This window comes from Drosophila albomicans, chromosome 2R (assembly GCF_009650485.2).
Source record: "Drosophila albomicans strain 15112-1751.03 chromosome 2R, ASM965048v2, whole genome shotgun sequence".
Taxonomy (NCBI): Eukaryota; Metazoa; Arthropoda; class Insecta; order Diptera; family Drosophilidae; genus Drosophila; species Drosophila albomicans.
This window is the reverse complement of record NC_047631.2, coordinates 25,037,897-25,058,755: the sequence shown is the minus strand read 5'-3', so window position 1 is coordinate 25,058,755 and position 20,859 is coordinate 25,037,897. Positions and strand designations below refer to the sequence as shown.

At 40.4% G+C, this 20,859-nt stretch overlaps 4 protein-coding genes across 9 annotated transcripts in view; 3 read left to right on the top strand and 1 right to left on the bottom strand.

Moving 5' to 3' along the window:
• The first annotated feature begins 244 nt into the window (after positions 1-244).
• Positions 245-1,751, top strand: LOC117575498 (ELMO domain-containing protein 2). The gene is made up of 2 exons (XM_034259741.2): positions 245-765; positions 828-1,751. Exons 1-2 carry the CDS (start codon positions 516-518, stop codon positions 1,526-1,528), a joined length of 951 nt encoding a protein of 316 aa, XP_034115632.1. The 5' UTR covers positions 245-515; the 3' UTR covers positions 1,529-1,751.
• Positions 1,752-1,990: 239 nt separating this feature from the next.
• LOC117575497 (secernin-3) lies at positions 1,991-3,519 on the bottom strand. The gene is made up of 3 exons (XM_034259740.2): positions 3,220-3,519; positions 2,941-3,128; positions 1,991-2,879 (listed from the first exon to the last, which is right to left on the bottom strand). The coding sequence occupies exons 1-3, from the start codon at positions 3,376-3,378 to the stop codon at positions 2,147-2,149; spliced, it is 1,080 nt and encodes a 359-aa protein (XP_034115631.1). The 5' UTR covers positions 3,379-3,519; the 3' UTR covers positions 1,991-2,146.
• A 295-nt stretch (positions 3,520-3,814) lies between these two features.
• The window catches only part of LOC117575494 (protein AF-10), a 31,224-nt gene continuing 14,179 nt past the window's right edge, over positions 3,815-20,859 (top strand). For 2 of the 5 annotated variants that reach the window (XM_052008128.1, XM_052008127.1), the window contains exons 1-6: positions 3,817-4,104; positions 6,536-6,606; positions 6,819-7,315; positions 7,395-7,591; positions 7,649-9,087; positions 9,152-9,239. In XM_052008128.1, the coding sequence (XP_051864088.1) occupies positions 6,961-7,315; positions 7,395-7,591; positions 7,649-9,087; positions 9,152-9,239 (2,079 nt within the window). In that variant the 5' untranslated portion in view covers positions 3,817-4,104; positions 6,536-6,606; positions 6,819-6,960. Of the gene's footprint in view, positions 4,105-6,535; positions 6,607-6,818; positions 7,316-7,394; positions 7,592-7,648; positions 9,088-9,151; positions 9,240-20,859 lie in introns of all 5 variants that reach the window. The other 3 variants (XM_052008129.1, XM_052008130.1, XM_052008126.1) reach the window with 2 other exon arrangements.
• LOC117575495 (muscle LIM protein Mlp84B) lies at positions 10,763-15,225 on the top strand. 2 transcript variants are annotated; one of them, XM_034259738.2, is made up of 2 exons: positions 10,763-10,876; positions 13,280-15,225. In XM_034259738.2, the coding sequence occupies exon 2, from the start codon at positions 13,427-13,429 to the stop codon at positions 14,900-14,902; it is 1,476 nt and encodes a 491-aa protein (XP_034115629.1). In that variant the 5' UTR covers positions 10,763-10,876; positions 13,280-13,426; the 3' UTR covers positions 14,903-15,225. The 2 variants fall into 2 exon arrangements, with proteins under 2 accessions (XP_034115629.1, XP_034115630.1); XM_034259739.2 differs by lacking the exon at positions 10,763-10,876 and adding an exon at positions 11,966-12,039.

Below are 20,859 nucleotides of genomic sequence, written 5' to 3'. Positions count from 1 at the left end.
TATGATGATATGAAATCATTAATACATGTACTTTTTTATAAATAAAAGCTTAGCAAAACTTTACCGAAAGCTTTTAGAAGAATTTATTCTTATGGCAAATTATATTCTAACGCAAATTGCCTTAAACACCCTGTGTTAAAGTATGACCGCATGCTGCAAACATTAGGCACCTGATTACTGCTGTTATTAGCAGACCCTGTTAAAAGGTTCTAGTGTTGCAAAATAATCGTAATGCAACAGCTGCATCAAAAGAACTGTACAACACGTAACACAATGCACAACATTCATTTTGTTACAATAAAAACAGAGATCAGTTCTTATTAAGTTATTGTTAAAGCTGCCACTCAATACAACAATTAGTAATTGTACCTGCAATAATAGCACATTTAACTGCTGTTATTAATCACCAGTAATTGCTCAAAGGGAGTGTGGGCATTGTCATGACAACGCGGAGCTAAACAAAAGTTTATTAGTAAAATTTGCTAGAAGAGAAAAGAATCGAATTAGAGTGAAAAATGTTTATATTAGATAAAATACTGCCGTTCATCTTTAGCTATATAAGACCATTTATTAAGTGGTTCCTGCACGTCTTCACCCGCCTCTCCGAGCTCCAACGCATCTGCTATGGAGCCAGAGCTGGAGCATCGCGATGCCGCCAAATCGAACGATCTTTGTTGCAATCCAAGCAACCGGAAATCAAGATTTTGTTGCACGAGCTGGACGAGGCATCTGCCTATGCCAGCGACAAGGAGTTGCTGTACTTTGGTGAGTCAACATCGCATCACAATAATCAATAAAACTTAATTTCCCTTTGTTCATTTTTCCAGCTCCTCGTGCCGTTCAGATTGTATCGCGTGTGAAACGCATCAAAAGCAATGTGCATCCGGATTTTGGGCGCCTCTTCGGCAACTGCGTCACCACCATTTGGGGTTATAAGCGTCTCATGCACCAGGTCGAGGAGCTGCGCGCCGAGCAATACGACTCCGATAATCTCGATCACGAACGCAAACTATGGGAATTGTGGCAACTTCTCATGCCAGACACACCGCTTACTGGTCGCATTTCGAAGCAGTGGCAAGAGATTGGTTTCCAGGGCGACGATCCCAAGACAGACTTTCGTGGCATGGGCATCTTAGGACTCGATAATCTGCTGTACTTTGCCAGCGCCTACAATGATGCTGCGAAGCATGTTCTGCTCCATTCGATGCATCCCACGTTGGGCTATACTTATGCCATTGTGGGCATCAATCTAACTGCCCTGGCCTTCAATTTGTTGCGCACTGGTGCGGCAAAGACACACTTCTACAATCAGGTCGCGTTACATAAGCAGAACTTTAGCACAATCGAAGATTTCCACAAGTTGTATTGCTATCTGTTCTTTGAGTTTGATCGCTTCTGGATGGACAGTTCGCCGCGGAATATTATGGACTTCCGAGAGGTTTATCAAGCTTTTGAGATCACCAAATTGGAGGCTTTGCACAATGACAACACCATCTTCAAAACGAATCTCGTTGTCGAATCTGTTTGAAGGAAAATTTGTACTTAATAGAATGAAACAATCGATATTTTTTTTTGTATAAATGCAGCTTTTTATGCGTTTATTTGAGAGCTATATAATATATATATATGTATTGTATGTATATTTAATATGTATATAATTTTATTTTAATGCAAGTTTATAAATCGTTAAGTAGACGCAACTGCAACCAAAAAAAAACAAAACAATACAAAATAAAAAACATGGAATGTAATGCATTATAATACTATAAAATCAAGATCGAGATTGCACATAGGAGACATCAAAGTATATATATGTATAAATATCACGTTAATGAAACTAACAACTGAAGCATGATGAAATAAACATGAAAATGCATAAATATAAATATAGTATGTGTGTGTTTTGCATTGCACGCATGAACATTTTTTGTTGTTTGGAGTATCCTATCAATTCGTTTGGTTTTGGTTTTTAAGATGTACTTATGAATACAATATAAAATGCACAAGTCGAATCATATATGTATATATCGAATATCGAATCAGAGAGCAGAACTCGCTCAAAAGAGCCTTGGTGTCGCGTGATTTTTGCAAGCTAGTTTCATTTTTGGAATATTTGAATAATTGTTGAGCAGAGTCTTCTGAAAGTCTAACGATAGAATTTAACCTCGGCTTCAACGCAGTCCTTGAGCAGTTCATCCAGCTCATCGCTGGCATGATCCTGCAGCGAAAAGTAATTGTTCAACTCATCTACACACGAGCGTTCCAAGCTCCTCAAATGCTCCAACGCAGCCGGTTTGCGGTTGGCATGCAAACTATGCAACAGCGTTTGCTCCGCCTCCGGCTGAACCTGCGTCAACGGAGAAATGCGCGGATTAGGCGCAAACACAAAAGGCTTGAACACCGACTCGGCGGCATTTGGCGTGCCAGTGAACCAATGACACGATATCGAACTGCCCTTAGCACTTAGAACCGAGACACTGGCCGCCCTGGAACCCTCACTGCTCGCAGCGCGTAGTGTTTCGAACATATCCTGTTGCGTGAAGCTCGCATCGCCGCCTTCGGCCTTGGGACCGCACCAATCCGCTGCTGGTGCCTGAGCCTCAGCATCGTGGGCCGCCGCAAAGCTGGCGGACGTGTCCAGACCCTCGCTGGACTTGTCAATGGTCTGGGTTACGCTCAGACCCCCGCTGGGTAAACGCTTCCAACTCTCTTTGAGCTGCTCAGCAGCCCAAACTTTGCCAGCACTGCTTACAATCCAGGCTGCACATGGATCACATACCACAATATTCAATTTGCTACTGTCGTTGCTGTGCTTCACAATCAATCCACCAATGCGTTCCACAGCAGCATCCACATCGCTGGACGTGGCCAACGCAATGCTGCAAAGAAAAAATTAATTAATGATATATGGCAATAACTTGCAAATATTTTAGGACCTACCGGACTATGTCGGAGCCCAGCAAGCTATCAGTGTCCTTGGCCTCTGCCTGACCAGTGCTCCAACTGAGCCCAATAGCCACGCCCCGCTCATTGGCCCCGAAATCGCCGCCCCAAACACCGGGTTTGGGTTTTTGCAATATGACACGTAGAGTGTCGGCAGCCGGCTCCAATGCTGCGCCGCCATCAGTCTAATATATGTGTATATGTTGCAAACATACATGTTCAAGATGAGTCACTTGCAGACTTTCGTCAAGCTTTACTTTGCTTTGCTTTGCTTACCTTCCCCTCCAGCACGTCGCTGACATCATAGTAGCAGACTTCGGTTGCCACGCCTACACCGCCCACAGCGTCGGTGTCCTCAGCATTGCGGCCAAAGATTAGCGAACCAGCAGCACAGTTAGCGGGCAGTACAATGAAGCAGTCAGCGCTAGAGGACATCTTTTCTTTTGCCTTTAAAAATCAGATATGCACAGACACAGACGGATTTGCAAAATTGATTTTTCCCCAACAGCTGTGTTGCCCAATAACAGTCGACGCGAATTAAAGTCAACAGAGTTCTGTTATGGTTAATTGGTACGGCGTGAAGTTGCCTGTGCGCAGGAGGTGCCAACTTATTCCAATTGTCCACGATTGCTCAACAATATCGATAATACTCATTACACTTGAAAATAAAAAATATGTGGCGTTCATTTTTCATTTTCTATCAATGCAAAATGCATTCGAGTGTCATACAAAATGCTGCTAAAGAAATAAACTTCTCTATGCATTCTTCCGAAAATACCAATTGGCTATAGTAGAGCAGTGTTACCATAATTATTTTAGAAGTAATAAATCGTAGTATATTTTCGAAAGTACCATAGTATATTTGGAAATTGAGCTTGCGGTCACGCTGGCACGGTCGCAGTGGTCTAAAAAAAACGTTGTAAAAGTTGTAAATCACTTAATTTTATTGCAAAAAAACGTCGGATTTGTGACTTTTCGGTGCCTGTAAAAGCACAATATTAGTTACTAGTGTAGTAAATGTATCGTGCAAGTTGAAAACGGTCTGCGAGAAACTGCATTTGTATACAGTGGAGCAGTTGAGTGCAGGTGTTGTTGTCTCATTCAGACGTACTTTCGAGTTGGATTGCTGTGCGAGCGAAACAACAACAAACAAGTTACAAGGTAAATACTCGTGCATACTGCCTATGCTGTTGTTGTTGTTGCTGGTGGATGTTCAGCGCCTTTTTTTCGTGTGTTGATTATTTTACTTGCGTGCGTTGTAACTCGTGGGCGGCTCAACCGTCACTTTGTCCGGCTCTCTCGACTTCCACACGGAAAACAAACAAAAAATAAAGTAAAATTAACTAAAATTACTTTCCGTACAAAAGAAAATAAAAGCGTTAGCTGAATTGCAGCAAATTGGAAAAGAAAAGTGACAAGTGTTTCGGTAAAGAAAATCAATATTCCCTGCATCCCAATAAGAAATTAAAGTGCTTAACGGTGAAAATGAACAAACGCAATTTCGAAAGAATTCAAGTTTTAAGACGCCCAAATCAAATCGTTGACGGTGGGCCTACAAAACACAGCCGCTCCCTAAACAGAGATATTTCTTTCATTCCTTCTTGCTTTTCTCTGCATGTGTGTGCGTGTGTGTTATGTGTGTGTGTGCGTGTGCCGCTTTGCGTTGCTTGACCACTTTGACCGCGCGCATTTTTATGTTGTTTTTGCTCTCGAAACTAGTTTTTTTGTTTTTCGTTTTGTTTGTTACTGTCTCTTTGGGTTCAATTTTCACCCTGCTGCTTGGCAGTGAATGTGATGACGTTTTAAAGCAACAACTACCGCTAAGTAAATTTCAATTAAATCGGAAGAAAATCAATAATTTCAAGCTTTTCGGGTATACATACACACATTTTTGTGTTTAGGAAAAAACTGGTTGTGTTTGTGAGGCATGCTTTAAGTGTGAAAGCGGAACACAAACCACCCTCGCACTCGCCTGCCTCCCCTTCTCCTGCTTTCCTAGCAGCTCCAACTCCACAGAAAAAGCAGAAGCAAACGCAGCCCATCCCCAGTTGTGCTTGTAAAGCATCTTGCAAGTGATGAAAATACATACAAAACATACACATACATACTACATGTATATAAAGTGCCGTTACATTCCTCCCCCAATGCGCCCCATTATGCGGCATTTCGCCTTATATACATACAAATGTATATACATACATATATGTGTTTGTGTATTTATATACATCTAATCTTTGTATGTATCTGTCTCTGTCGCTGGTTGTAGGCGTTCGCTGCTGGCTTCGAGAGTGCATTGCTCTGCCGCTACTCCCTGCTCCCCCGTTTCCCTTACAGCACCAACGTGGTATTGTAAACATTACAAAAGCTGCGTGCGGAGCGGCCTCGTTTTATCGTTCGTGTCTGTGTGTGTTTTTAGTTCTTTTATTTACACTTACACTGCACATATAACCGTTTCTCTCAAGCAGTTGGCAACACGCGCATCGATGTCGCTGCGTTTTCGGCAGTTGGCAACACGGTTGACCCAATAACAGTAAAACGAGACACCCGCATACACACACACACACGGGCCCGAAGTATGAATGAAAGCCCGCATGTCACTCGGCTGACTGTCGGTGATTATGATTGTGTGTTATTGTTGTTGTAATCATAAAATCTCTGCAGATGCGACCCACATATGCATATGCGCATAATTATTATTATTGTGTGTGTGCTAATTAACTAAACAGACAGAATGCTTACTATTTGGTGAGCACCGTGGTTAAAAATTAGTATAATATGCACACAAAAGCATACAGTGTATTTTAATTGCATTTGTAGTGTTTTATTTTAGACTTTGGCTTTGTTTACATCGATGATACAAAAAAAAAAAACCAAAGAAAAAAACCAACATTTTGGGTTGTTGTTGTGGCCACCGACAAGTTCAATGAACCAACCAAAACAGTGGAATGCTCATCCGCTCGGCTGTGTTTGTGTGAGTGTGTGCGTTTGTCCGATCGGTGTGCGCACGTAACCGAAATTTTGTTGGTATTTTTATGTTCATTGATTTGTGATTGTGCCGCGTAAGTGCTGATATGTTTATCGCCATAATTTGTGTGCCCTCAATAAAAAAACACAAAAATCACATATAACAACAATCATTGTTGTGTTTGTAGAGTGAATTGCGTTGGCGACACCAACAAAAAAAAATACCTTGACATTGAGAACTTATGTATACACACATACAAACTCATGTGCTACGTAAACTGTGTGAGTGTTTCATGTTTTGCAAACAAGACCCAATACAAACACACATGCTTATGTGTGGTTGTGTATATAGCTGTGTAAATTGAACGCACATGCTGTCTCGCTCTTGCTCACATTGAATCGACGTTAAGTATTATTTAATAAATAAACCGGCCCGGTCTGACCATTGTTGTTGTTATTGTTATGCTTTTTTTTTGCTGTTTATGAATGCGCCAATGACCTTGCATATGGCACCTGCAATGCACTCGGTATGTGCAAGCCATCAACTGTTATCGATAACTCAACTAATCGATACATCGCTTGCATTTTGTGCACAGTAACTAATGTGTTTTTAATTGTATTTTTTCAGCTTTAAATACGCTGCTACCCAGGTTGATTGACTGCTCGCACGTGTCAATTAACCAAATATTGTCATTTCAGGTAAGGTTCTAAGTACAATGCGTTTAAATACTTTGCTGAATCAAATTTATCTGTGAAATATTTTTGACGGCGTGGATAAAACTTGTCGATATTTATGAATTCGTATTGAAAAATTATCGATTTCTTCTAATAAGAAAGATATCTAGTATTTAGTAATTATTCATTTAAGATAATTACCCATTCTAATTGCATATTTTTAACTTTATTCGCAGTCGGTGTTTGCAAACAGACGCAATTCCTTCATCAATAAATGCGAAACTGGAGTTGTTAGACTCCAGCAGCAACGACGACACCATTCACTCCACCAACTTGAATCGCAAACTGATCAAAATTAAAAAGTTCAAGCTGGACGATATGAAGGAAATGGTGGGCGGCTGTTGCGTTTGTTCGGACGAGCGGGGGTGGCCGGAGAACCCGCTCGTCTACTGTGACGGCCAAAACTGCACCGTTGCTGTGCATCAGGCATGCTACGGCATCGTTACCGTGCCCACCGGACCCTGGTATTGTCGGAAATGTGAGTCTCAGGAGCGCACATCCCGTGTACGCTGCGAGATCTGCCCATCTCGAGATGGTGCCCTCAAGAAAACCGATACGGCGGGATGGGCTCATGTCGTCTGTGCGCTTTACATACCGGAGATTCGTTTTGGCAATGTGACGACCATGGAGCCCATTATATTGACACTAATACCGCAGGAACGCTACTCGAAGAGTGAGTCACATTTTCAAGTAGTTATAATGCAATTGTTGGAGTTACATTACTAATATGATATTCTTTTGTAAACTGACAGCTTGCTACATTTGCCTAGAGATTGGCAAACCAAATCGGGCCAATGTTGGAGCCTGCATGCAGTGCAACAAGGCCAACTGCAAGCAGCAGTTTCATGTGACATGCGCCCAGAGCTTAGGATTGCTCTGCGAGGAGGCTGGCAACTATTTGGACAATGTCAAGTACTGCGGCTATTGTCAGCATCATTATAGCAAATTGGTTCGTATGTGCGGCAACTGTTGAATGTATTTCACACTAATGTCTTTCATATTGCAGAAGAAAGGCGGAAACGTCAAAACCATACCACCCTACAAACCCATACAACATGACACCTCCTCCGATTCATGCTCGTCTCCCGAGAAGGAGATTGATTCGACCATGAATTCGGCATCCACCTCAGCGACAAGCATCAAAATCACCAGCAGCAGCTTGAACGCCAGCTCCTCGACAAATCTCTCGAGTGGTGGTGGTGGGGGTGGTAGCAGCGTTTCATCCTCGTCTAAGCAACGCAAGTCAAATACTTCGGGCAAATCTTCGTCGCTGTCTTCGAGCAGCAGTTCGGCCACTTCAACAGGCCTATCCTCGAATCCATTGAGCTCTTCGAATGCTGGAGTTGCTGGGAACACTTCAACTGCAGGCAGTTTTCTGCCCGGCAGCAGCAGCAGTGGCTCCAGCAGCAACAACAATGCAGTGAGCAACAGCTTGACAAGCACCATCAACAGCAATGCTGCATCGACGCACGCCAGCAGTGCTGGCAGCAGCAGTGGCAGTGGCAATACAATCAACAGCAGCTCTGTACCTGGCTCTGGCAGCGGCAATAGTGGAGCAATGGGCACCAGCAATTCGAGTACTAAGTCATCAGCTAGCAGCTCCAGTGGCAGTTATAAGGATAAGCATAGCAAAAACATGAGCAAGCAATCCAGCTCTGGCTCTAGCAAGGACAAGGATAAGGATGGTGGCAGCAATTCATCTAACAACAGTTTCTCTCATTCATCGGCTTCATCGTCATCCTCGTCGTCGTCGTCATCGCGCGAGAAATCGTCCAAATCATCGAAAAACAAGGAAAGCTCAAAGGAAGCCGCTGCGGCCACAAGCAGCAGCAGCAACAATAGCAACAACAATGTTGCAACCAGTAGCAGCAACATACCCACTACATCGAGTATGCCAGCGAATAGCAGCAGTTCTACGTCGCATCCCAGTGCAGTGCCACATGTATCTAGCAGTGGCAGCAGCAGCAGCCTTTCTGCTACGGCCGCACTGAATGAGCACAGCAACCATGCCCAGAATCTGAGTACGACGGCGCCAACGAGTTCGGCGTCTGGCAATCTAACGGGCAAACTGCATTTAGCTAGCAATTTGGGGGGTGGCTTTGGCACTGAGCTGCATCCCACTAGTAGCAGTAGCAGCAGCAACATCTTAAAGGATACAGCAGCTGTCTTTGGGGGCAATAGCAATACTGGCCATTTGGATGGCTTGCCGGGCGCTGGTTCGTCCACAAGCAGCAGCAGCAGCAATGTGCTGGGCATGAGTGGCATAAGCAGCAATACATCAACGAATTTAAGCAGCAGCAGTAAAACAGCGCTCTCTGTGGCATCTGCCTCATCGACAACAACATCCAGTCAGTCCTTGTCATCGAGCAGCTCGTCGTCAGCGTCATCAAAAAAGCGTAAAGCAGACATTGCCAAGTCGAGCATACTGCTGGACGATCACAATAGGTAATAGGTCTTGAATTGATTAACGTCATATACGATAACTAAGGCCTAACAACCTTTATTGCAGTTCATTTCGGGATATTATTAAGGATGTGCACGTGACGTTGACGCCACTAACAGATTTTGAGAAGGAAATTGAAAAGAGCTCGAAACGGGTGAGTGATATTCTCATAGTTTATTTATCTCAAACGAAATTTATAAATAGTGTTAAGAAAGAGCAAATCTTTGAGTTATTTTAAGGTGACTCTTTAGTTTCTCTTCCCCCTACAAAATGCTCTTAACCGGCTACATTGTTGCCCCATTGAATGATGGTCTTCTAATCTTCTACACTTGTCTACAACTTGTCAAGTGCCAAAGTGCTATTGCCGATTGCTGTTTACTCCTCTCCTCACAATCTCTCTCACTCTCTATGTGTTGATTGGAAAGGATCAGCTAAATAGTTCCCATACTTCTATAGTCATTCCACTCGCTCCCAAGCAATTAGTGTAAGACAGCAAAAGGCGCAGGCGCTTTGCCAACTTTCGTATCATATTTATAAGTAGAAAATGCAATTATTAATGCATACACCTTGCCGAACATCTTTTAAATATTCAAACACAAGGTGTGCGTCAGTATATACGAGAAAAAAATCGAAAAAATCGTGTACATATAATACTATATAAATGAGGTGTGCATACCAAATAGAATTGCTCAAGTATTGCTTGTTTCTTTCAAAAATACTCATGGGGTGCTGAAATTAACGCGGGTATATGCGTCACGTGAGCGAAAAGCGATGTGAGAAATTTGATTTTTATGTGCTTTCTGGTTGAATAGAGAAAGTATTTGTTTAATATGTGTTTATAAATATAATTAATTCACTATGGCTATAAGTTATATGATACGCAACTTTGATAAACAATTTAAAGTATGTTATTTAGTTAGAATATTGTATAAATTTAAGAATTGAAATGTAATTACTTTGAACAACTTGTATTTATTGTGAATTTCACGTGAAATCCTTGCAAGCACCCGAAAGTATGCTGCACTTTTTGCTGTAAGGAATTTAGTCCCAAAAGGGAAATTTCACAGTATCAAGTCAAGCTTCGAGGGTATTTTTAGTTCGCCTCTGCAATTTCTCTACGATTTTGTTCCATCAGAAAGTAGTGGGCATCTGTGTGAATTTCCTATTTCTGTTTGCTGATTTGATTGATGCAGATTGACGTGCCCATGCCCCATTAATAACTTTTTAATGTAAAATATTTGCAAGGCAAAATGCGTAGCATATACAAATTTAATTGAATGCAAATGTTAAGGCTAATTAATTGTTGACAACATAACCAAACAAATAAATAATGTTCTCATGAACACACGAGAGAGATCGTTATAAGAGTGCATTACTCTGTGATTTTGACAACTCCTTTCATTTAATATTCTACGTAAACACAAATGTTAATTTTCTTGATCAAATTTACGGTCGGACAAAAAAAAAAGTCTGGGAATATATGTATAATATTTGATTTGTTGGGCGTGTATTATTCATATTGTTTTTATTGTTGCTGATGGGGGGAATATAGTCATCGTCATTTGGCTTCGGCGACAGAAAAGAAAAGAACTCGATTGTCATTGTCACTATCGTCGTGCCGTGTGCAGACGAAGACGCTCAATTTTCTCCCGAGTTGCCGCATTCAAAAAGTTGACAATTTTCTAGCGCGCTCAGTCGAAAATCGTTGCTAATCGAAGCCAAAAGGCTCTAGTAAAATTAAGAAATCAACTAAAAATTTTATTGCGAAATTTTTATTATTACGAACGAAAAGTAAATATAGTATATAATAATAATATACACGCATACATTCAAAATACTGCATACACATACTGCATACAATACATATATAGAATGAAAGTCGTGCAGTGCTCTGATAATATCGGTTAAAGCTGCTCACCAACAACAGCAACAACAACAGAAAAAATGCATATGATGAAGTTTAATTTTAGAAGCGCCTTAAAAATTTGGCACACATTTTGACCACAACAGCAACAAAACTAACAACAACAACAACAGCAAACGCAGCAACAGAAGTAGCAGCAACAACAAGCAGGAAAAACGAACGAAAAAGCGAAGAAAAAAGAAAATGTAGTTGGCTCCATTGGGGGAACACATTTCCCACATACTCGTATTTATAGATCTGTTTTTTAGTGATGAAAAGCTTTTCGCCCAGGAGTAAAAAAAAACTTCATACATATATCTACTATATGTATTTGGTGTGTGTGTGTGTGCGTGAATGTGTGTGAAAACTTGAAAAATAGTTGGAGAAATTTTGGTGTATTCCAAACACATCAATTATACAAAAAAAAAAATGTGCTGCAACTTTAACTGCAAATTGTAAACAAGATCTCACATTAATAGCAATTATTATGGTATTCAATTAGCTAATCATAGCTAATGATAGTGCAATTCGCACCGCAAAGAAGTGTAGATAGAAGAGAATGCGAAAGAACAAATAAAAAAGAAAAATAGAATTCATTTCGCACAACATTTTCGCCCTGTTACCGCATATAAAAAACAACTGAGAAACGGCCCGAAAAGTGTGATGAAAATGAAAAACTTTTTCATGCGTGTGTGTGTGTGTGAGAGTGTGTGTAGAACAAGTTGAAAAACCACAGACGCCGTTGGCTGCCTTGAGATCCACACACACTCAAACACACACCCAACACACACTCGAAAGCAACACACACACACAATCATATTTCCATCCCACTCTCTTGCGAGATATTAGCTGAACAAAAATTGTTCCGCATCTAAAGTTTCTCAAAATCAACTCAAAATGATTCGAAATACGAAAAATGAAAACGGAAAATGTAGGAAAAACTCAGCACCGTGTGCCGTGTGCACTCACAATTCTATAGATTAGTTTGCGTTGAGCAATCTTCCAGTTCAGTACTCGGTCTCTGTCGTGTGCGGTGTTGTGTATGGGATAGGTATAGTTTCCTCATATCTTTAGGAACACGTATATGTATATATATATATAGCACGATTTATATTTCTATATATATATATTTATGTATGTAGAAATGGTGACTATTAACCGATATTGCAGTTGCAACTAACTAACCCGCCCCGTGCAGTTATCATCAAGTAAACACAGCTCTTCATTTGCATCTAATCTAATCCACGGAAACGCCTCAAAACGAGATATAATAAATACTATGCAGATAGTGACTCAGACAGATCGGGAGAGAGATCGAGAGGATTATGTGTTTGTGTCATAGGGAGCTCTAAAGCGATCATATTTGCGGTCGATATGTATCTATCTATCATACACCTGTGTTATTTTTATAAAAAATTTCTCTCGAAATCCTCGATAGATACACAATTATTGCTCACGTTTTTGTTTGCAGCATTAAGAAATTAATTTTTCATTTTCAAGAATATTTCTTAGCTAAAGTGATCATTAAGAAATGTGTACTGTGCGTATACGTAATATTTGTGTATCTGGTTGGGTAATTTTCATTGAAAATATATTAGTATTATCAAGAAGATTGATTGACCAATTAAATAGAGCAAATTATGACATGAGTTAAGGAGAGGACTATTTTAGTACACGATCGTTAAGGAGAGGACCGTTTTAGTACATGATCGTTAAGGAGAGAACTTGTTTAGTACACGATCGTTAAGATGATCTTAAATCGATTTGTAGTCATGTGTAGAATGATTGTTAGAAGTAATTTTAAAGATACCTTTTGAAGTGTATTTACAAACAAACTTTAGTCCACATAGTTTTCTTTTTTAGTGTGAAAGGATCTCCAAATTCAATCAATTTATTTATAACATGTACTAAAAGGTAGATTAGAGAGTTAGACACAAAATCAGAGCATTGTTATCAGCTTGAGCAGAATTAATGGGATTAATTATATTAATACGTGTACTTAAAGACAGATCTTGAAAGAGAACTAATGCAGCTTTAGTAAATAAAAGGAACACACAAACAAAACACACATCTCCACTCTCTCACTCACGCATTTGGAGTACAGACTTTAGATCAGTTACTTTTCCGTCTCATTTAGCGCTTAAATCATCATCGATCACGATCACCAGATCATACCGATCACCAACAAAACAACAACCACTGCAACACAGCTTTTGCTTCAGCTTTCCCAGTTCAGCTTCTTGCCACGGCCGACGACGATGTTCAATTCTGCTCTCTGTTTGCACTTTCAGATAATAAGCATAATATACCACATAGATACAGATACAAATAGTCGCGGTTAAAGCTCAATTTGTTGCCATCCAAAAGAAACAAAAAGGATTACGATATATAAATAAATATTCATACACAATCATTAGAAAAAGCAAAAATATAACAGAATGCCACTGCAAGTGATTGAATCCCCAAAATGCCCGCGTTGCAGCAAGAGTGTATACGCCGCCGAGGAGCGTCTCGCCGGCGGTTATTCATTCCACAAGAATTGCTTCAGGTGCTCCATGTGCAACAAATCCTTGGACTCCACCAACTGCACCGAGCACGAACGTGAGCTGTACTGCAAGGTATGCCATGGCCGCAAATACGGACCCAAGGGCTACGGCTTTGGCACCGGCGCCGGCACACTCTCCATGGACAACGGTGCACAGTTCCAGAACGGTGGCGAGGCGGTGAGGAATGGAGCTCGCATGGAACCACGTGCCATTGCCCGGGCACCCGAAGGCGAGGGTTGCCCTCGTTGCGGTGGCTTCGTCTATGCCGCCGAACAGATGTTGGCCCGTGGTCGCAGCTGGCACAAGGAGTGCTTCAAGTGCGGCACCTGCAAGAAGGGTCTCGACTCGATACTGTGCTGCGAGGCACCCGACAAGAACATCTACTGCAAGGGCTGCTATGCCAAGCAGTTTGGACCCAAGGGCTATGGCTACGGTCAGGGCGGTGGCGCTCTGCAATCCGATTGCTATGCCAACGATGAGGGTGCTCCGCAAATGCGCGCCGCCATCGAGGTCGATAGGATTCGTGCTCGTCCCGGTGAGGGTTGCCCCCGTTGCGGTGGCGCCGTCTTCGCTGCCGAGCAGAAGCTGTCGAAGGGTCGCGAGTGGCACAAGAAGTGCTTCAATTGCAAAGACTGCCACAAGACGCTCGACTCGATCAATGCCAGCGATGGTCCCGATGGCGATGTCTACTGCCGCACTTGCTACGGCAAGAAGTGGGGACCTCATGGCTATGGCTTTGCCTGCGGCTCCGGTTTCCTGCAGACCGATGGCCTGACTGAGGATCAGATCAGCGCCAGTCGTCCCTTCATTAACCCGGACACCACCTCGATCAAGGCTCCCGAGGGTGAGGGTTGCCCCCGTTGCGGTGGCGCTGTGTTTGCTGCCGAACAGCAGCTGTCCAAGGGCAAGATGTGGCACAAGAAGTGCTACAACTGCACTGATTGCCACCGCCCCCTGGACTCGGTGCTGGCCTGCGATGGCCCCGATGGCGACATCTACTGCAAGGCCTGCTACGGCAAGCGCTATGGACCCAAGGGCTTTGGCTACGGTCATGCCCCCACATTGGTCTCCACCAGCGGTGAATCGACCATTCAATTCCCCGACGGTCGTCCACTGAACGGACAGCGCACCTCGGGCGGTTGCCCTCGTTGTGGTTTCGCCGTCTTTGCCGCCGAACAGATGATCAGCAAGAGCCGCATCTGGCACAAGCGTTGCTTCTACTGCTCCGATTGCCGCAAGTCTCTGGACTCGACGAATCTCAACGATGGACCCGATGGCGATATCTATTGCAGATCCTGCTATAGCCGCAATTTCGGACCTAAAGGTGTGGGCTACGGCTTGGGCGCGGGCGCTTTGACAACGTTCTAAAATGCGAATGCAACAGCAGCAACAATGCGAATTTAATTTAATTAAATTTATCAATAATATCCGTAATGAAGAGAGAGCAACAGTAGCAATTGTTCCAATACATTTTGTTAAAATCTATCCCAGAAACTAATCTATCTTATTCACAACACTAGCTAACTTAGTAGTCTTCGGTTTCGGTTTTTCCAACGATTTTTTGATGAACGAAATGTCTTAGGTTATGTGAGATAATAAGCTTTATGAACAAAAAAACAACTACAAAAATCCAACAAAAAGAACAAAAAAATAAAAGAAAATTTTCAAAAACCTAAAAAAAAAACAAACAAGCAAACAACATTAATGACGTTCAGAACTTACGAAAACAAATTAATACGAATCTTAACTTATCGAACGCTTTAACTTTAACTAACGAATCAAACTACCGACAATGGCAAAGGCTAAAAAAACATAAAGAAAAAAACCCCCAACAAAAAAAAGAAAGAAAGTAATACAGGCTAACATTGGGTACAGTTGTGCAGCGTAAGCTAAAGTTGTTATCGATTGGCGCTAAACTGCAAACTGTACCTGGTAGAGAGAGACTATCAGATAACACAGAAAGAAAGGAAGCGAGAGCGAGCGAACTGCAGTTTCGACTTCGATTTCGATAAAAACCAAAATAAATCAATGTGTAATATGCTCCAATATCGAACCAAACGAGCTATTGCTCAATTGAATATGTTTATATGATTATGATAAATGATAATATATATATATTGATGATGATGTTGAAGATGAAGATGATGATATATGTATGTATATTTAGCTTATTTAGTTTTTTTTGTATCTTATAAGTACTTTCGAATTCTTGCAAATATTCGTTTAATTTCTTTTCTAATTCATGAGCAAATTCATTCACGCTCTATATACAACACACATAACATCCAATAATATATATGCCCCAGTGGGTTCCATGAAAAAAACAACAACAACAATCTCACAATTTTCTTTTTGGAATTTTCAATGTGTTCTCTGTGTGTTTTCAGAAAATTTGTTGTACAATTATGTTTTTTTTTATTATTGAAATACCTGTATAAAATTCATTTGCATTTGGGGGGCTGGCTAGTGGGTGGATGGATGCGTTGTTTTTCCTAGTTTTCTTCGGTTTTTCTCGAGATTGAGCCACCGCATATGATCTATATTTAGCGTCCGACCGATCGACCGACTTCGTGAGCAATATAATTGCTCAACATACATACGCGCAAAGTTTTCTAGAAGTTACACACGACGTCGTTGTGTGTACATATGAGCTGCTCGTTTTCTATGTATGTATGTATGTCTCGACGATTGCTCAAGAAAAAAGCATACGAAATGTTCCATAACCGATCTGATATAGTCTAAATATAAATATGATGCTAATATGCTGTCCTCTCCCCAAAGAGAGCTGGGGAAAAAGCTTCGCTCTTTCACTCAAGAGCGTGCCTTGTTTGTTTATTGCAATCTATAGATAAAACTCTACCGATTTCCTATGCCACGTGCTTGTTTATACTTCTGTTCGAGGTAGTTCTCTTAAAAAATAGACAATTACGCTCTTGAGCACTTTTTATACGATATTTTTTTTAGGATTTTTAGTTTGGAAATGAAATGGAATTCGTGTCATGTTGTGTTCTTGTCGTGTTTTTCAAAATGAAATATAAAAAAACACTTTCAACTAATCGACATTTGACGTTTTGTCGGCGTCATCACCCCAAATACGCTTAAAAATATTCGCATTGCTGTAAATACTTAGTCTATGCAATGCCACATTGTCCTTATACTCTACTTAATAAAAAATTGGGTGTATTAGTTCATGGCGTTGAATCCAGCAAAGAAAGATGAACAAATGTTTGTTCTCAATAATAACTTTCAGTGTTAAGTTTTCGGCAGTTATTTCCTAAAATATACATTTTTAGTATTTTATTGTAGAAACTTCCTGATTTTAGGGAAGTATTTCATTTTGGAATCAAATTCTAACTAAGTATTTATCGGATTTCTTGTACTATATAATAGAGAAAACAACTTATTTGGACCAAGCCTCAGATTTTTTGTTTTAAATAATAAATTGCAGTATTAAGTTTTTGGCAGTAATTTCCTTTAATATTATTTTTTGGTATATTCTTATCTAAAATACCTGATGCTAAGGAAGTATTTCATTTTATGAATTCAGGTATTTCTTTTTAGTATTTTATCGTACAAAATATCAGATTCTAACTAAGTATTTTTCAGATTTGTGGTATTCCTTTTTGGTATTTTAGCGTAGAGAATAACAGATTGTAACTAATTAATAAATACTATTGTTTAGAGAAGAAATGAGCATAGTTGTTACAATGAAGGTTGTATTCTTCTGTTGTTCACAACAAAAGACTGCAGGGTATGGTTTCCTCCATCATCAACTTAATCACATAGACAATTATTTATTGTGTTTTTCTAATGACGTTGACCACGAATAGTTGACGTTGCCATGCCAGGCATACGATGTCATATATTATATTCTTAAAATTTTTTCAATACACAAACAACAAACCAAATATATTGTGAAGAAAAATAAATAAATAAAATTGTCTGAGGTCGCCCGCAACCAGGTGTGTTTGTAGAGTGTGTTGGGTTATTCATCCGTTCGTTTGCTTGTTGATCGTTGTTCGGTTTTAGCTCTTCGATACGTAGCTATGCTACTATATTTATAGACCTTCCTAGTCACCGTCTATTTCGGATTGATTCGTTTTTGAAATTTTTGCACATATGACACATGCATCGCACAGATGAAAAATCTCTTAACATTTTTCCAATTGATAAACAACAATTTTCAGGCATTTTCAGGCGCGATGACTACAGTGATGAGCTCTAAATATAGTTTATATTGTACATAAGTATATATAATTATACGTTGCTTTTGGCTTTAATTAATCTTTAATATCTTGTGATCGCTGGTGCGAATGGATTTATGCGTTGAAATATGTAAATATCTCTTGATATGTATTGGAAGCTAAATTGGATCAAAACTTGTATATAAATCAAAAACGAAAATGTGGGCGCCGATGCAAAGAAGGAAATGTCCGAAGATCTTTAATCTGAAAAATCAAAGGGAAATTTAAAATGCTGCTGATTTATGTTAAAAGTGTTGTAATATTTCCTTAAATTTTCTCAAGGTGTAAAAAAACTGTAAGTCTTAGCGACTTCTTATCTATGTCTATAAATCATAGTCATCAATTTCATTTACTGTTCATGTCTGGCATTGAAGTGCACGTCTTCAGTTGATATTGATGACAATTACGTGAAAACATTGCATTTAATGGCCAAATTATTGATTTGCCATTACCAAATTTTCGCCGCACGAGCTGAATTGTTGCTTGTTGTTGGAACCTTTCCAAAAAGGTGTCGCTTCGATGGGTTGGCAACAAATTGAAAATTCCAAAATTGCAATTCATATTTTATTTTCCACAACTACCACATTTATTGTCTAAAACAGCGGGTGGTTGGGTTTGAGTTTGAGTTTGAAAAGTGAAAACAAAATAATAGCAATCAACGGAAGGACTTCATGCTGTGTTGTTTAGTGTACATTTTGTTGTTGTTGTTGTTGTTGTTGGTGGTGGTGTCAAACTGGGTGGTGGGTGATAATTTATAAAAATTGTCACCCGTGACTATTCACAATTACGAACGCCTGTCAAAAATCATATAAGAACTGCTGATGCATGTGATGTGTGAATCGCTCAGAATTCAGGCTAAAGCTAAAAAGTGTGTGCGTTATTTGCTGCGCTTTATGACAGTGGCTCCTCATAAAATGTATTTGCTTGCCGGCTTAACTGATTCCCTCTAAATGGTCATAAACATAAAACATTTCGACAAATAGTCTTCCTGAAGCAATTAATTTTCTGCCATGCTTCGTTTTGCAGGAGGGACCTTAAGTTGTCAGGTCAACCGGCAACAAAAATCAACACCTTTTTTTTTGTTGTGTACTGTGGGTGCAAATGCGACGTTGTATCGTATGTTTGCCTTCCTACTTAGGTACGACACGTGTCCCGTGGTGTGTGTTTTATTGCCATAACAATTTTTTCATATTGCTTTTATTACTTCTTACCTTCTCTTTTTTTGGTAGTGCAACTGTCAGAGCTCAGATGAAATTCGAAATTAAGTCAATTGCTTTACAGCAGATACTTTTCCAACATAATGTTAATGCTAACAGCGCCGGCTTTCAAAGTCTCTCGCGCACTGTTAACCTCATTTGGTTAATGTAAAGTCTTAACAGCTGTTCCTGCTCTACTCTCGAAACTCTTCCCACCCACCCTTTTGGACTAAGCAAATATTTAATGGTTGACATTTTCGAATATTACTTGATCTTTCAAATGTATTTGCTTAGTCATAGCCCCTTTTATTTTTTTTTTAACATTTTTTGTTTATTGATAATGTGCATACACGAAATGAGTTTATTCAGTGTCGTGTGCACAGTCAAAACGCTGCCTGGCCAAATATTTATACGCTTTTATGCTCTGTTTACTCCTGGGAGCCTGTTGCCTGCTGCCTGCTGCCCGTTGTTTTGAAGTTTAATGACCCCAACTCCTGATTGCCCTCAGACCCATTAACTCTAATGCAACACAAGCACCTGTCTGGTTCTGGAGATCTGCAAGTGGTTCGTCTGGGCCATATTAATTCATATTACTTGCTTCAAGTTGTTTTGTATGGAGTGTGTGTGTTAATTAAGCTTTGTCAAATTGATGAAAATTTCTTTTGTTGTCAAAGTAACCAGCACCACAACATCAACAACCACACTGTTGGTTGCATATTAAAATTAATTCCTTTGCTTACAACAATGCGGCGCCATTATTGTGCTCTTTGCCACCTTTTTTGATTTGATTACCGACAACTGTTAGTGGAGCGGAGGGAGGGGGAGTGGAGTAAGGGGAATTCAACCAACCGTTGGCTATGCAACGGCAATGTTTGTGCCGTTCCCATTTCCATCCATTTCCAAGTCGGTTTCTTGTTGTTTGTTTTGTAAAACAGGCACGTTCACCGTCGCTCCACCTCCTCCTACTCCTCCTCGTTCTCTTGGTCGCCCAGGTAAATGCCACTTAACGTTATTTTGTTGTGTTTTTTCTTCTTTGATTTCTACCCCATGATTTTTCGGGCTTTGTGTTTCCACATTTATTTGCATCGCAAATTATGCTGCTTCTCTCAGTCTCAGTGCAGTGATTCCTCTTCTGCTTCTTCTGCTTTTTATTTATTGGCAATTGCAAACGTCTGGTGGTCACAGGTTTGTTGCGTGTCTCCTCTGCCGTCGCATCATCCTCCTGTAAACATCGTCTTACAATTCAATTATTTTTCATTTTCCTGTTTTGTCTTCTTCACTGTCTGGCTAGCATACTAAAAACAACAACAACAACAGCAGCAGGGAAATTAACCTGCATACAGCACCCGCCCCCGTTGACAGCATTGCATAAAACACACAAACACATTCACACACACATACACGCAGAATAAATGCGGAGAGAGTATGAGAGAGTATCACATTGTTGTTGTTGTATGTTGCAATGAGTTCTCTCGCTCTTGGGCGGTCGCTCTCGCAAACGCTCTCTTCCCTTACGCTCACGCGCAGCCCAAACTGTTCCCAAAAGATGTGAATGACTGTGAACAGTTTGCACACCTTAAAATATATTTTCAACAATAATATTAAGCACACAAACAATTAAGTAAGTTCATATCATTTCCTGTGATTTCGTGTTTTCTATTATTCTTTGCCCTCTCCTTTTCACATTTTGTTTTGCTAAGCTTTTCGTTGATTTCGTTTCCTGGTCATTTAAAGCAAAAGCTGTCTGTCTGCATTGATAACATTGTCATCACCGATGTTATTGCTGTTGTTATTGTAGCCGTATTTATTACAACATCAACAGCATTACGACATGCGCTGCATGTTAGAGCTTGCAGTTGTGTGAGTGTATGTGCATTGATATCTG

Coding starts and splice junctions, on each gene's coding strand:
- LOC117575498 (XM_034259741.2), top strand. CDS start 516: ATGTTTATATTAGATAAAATACTGCCGTTCATCTTTAGCTATATAAGA. Junction 766..827: donor CAAGGAGTTGCTGTACTTTG/GTGAGTCAACAT, acceptor TCATTTTTCCAG/CTCCTCGTGCCGTTCAGATT.
- LOC117575497 (XM_034259740.2), bottom strand. CDS start 3,378: ATGTCCTCTAGCGCTGACTGCTTCATTGTACTGCCCGCTAACTGTGCT. Junction 3,129..3,219: donor GCGACGTGCTGGAGGGGAAG/GTAAGCAAAGCA, acceptor CACATATATTAG/ACTGATGGCGGCGCAGCATT. Junction 2,880..2,940: donor CTGGGCTCCGACATAGTCCG/GTAGGTCCTAAA, acceptor TTTTCTTTGCAG/CATTGCGTTGGCCACGTCCA.
- LOC117575495 (XM_034259738.2), top strand. CDS start 13,427: ATGCCACTGCAAGTGATTGAATCCCCAAAATGCCCGCGTTGCAGCAAG.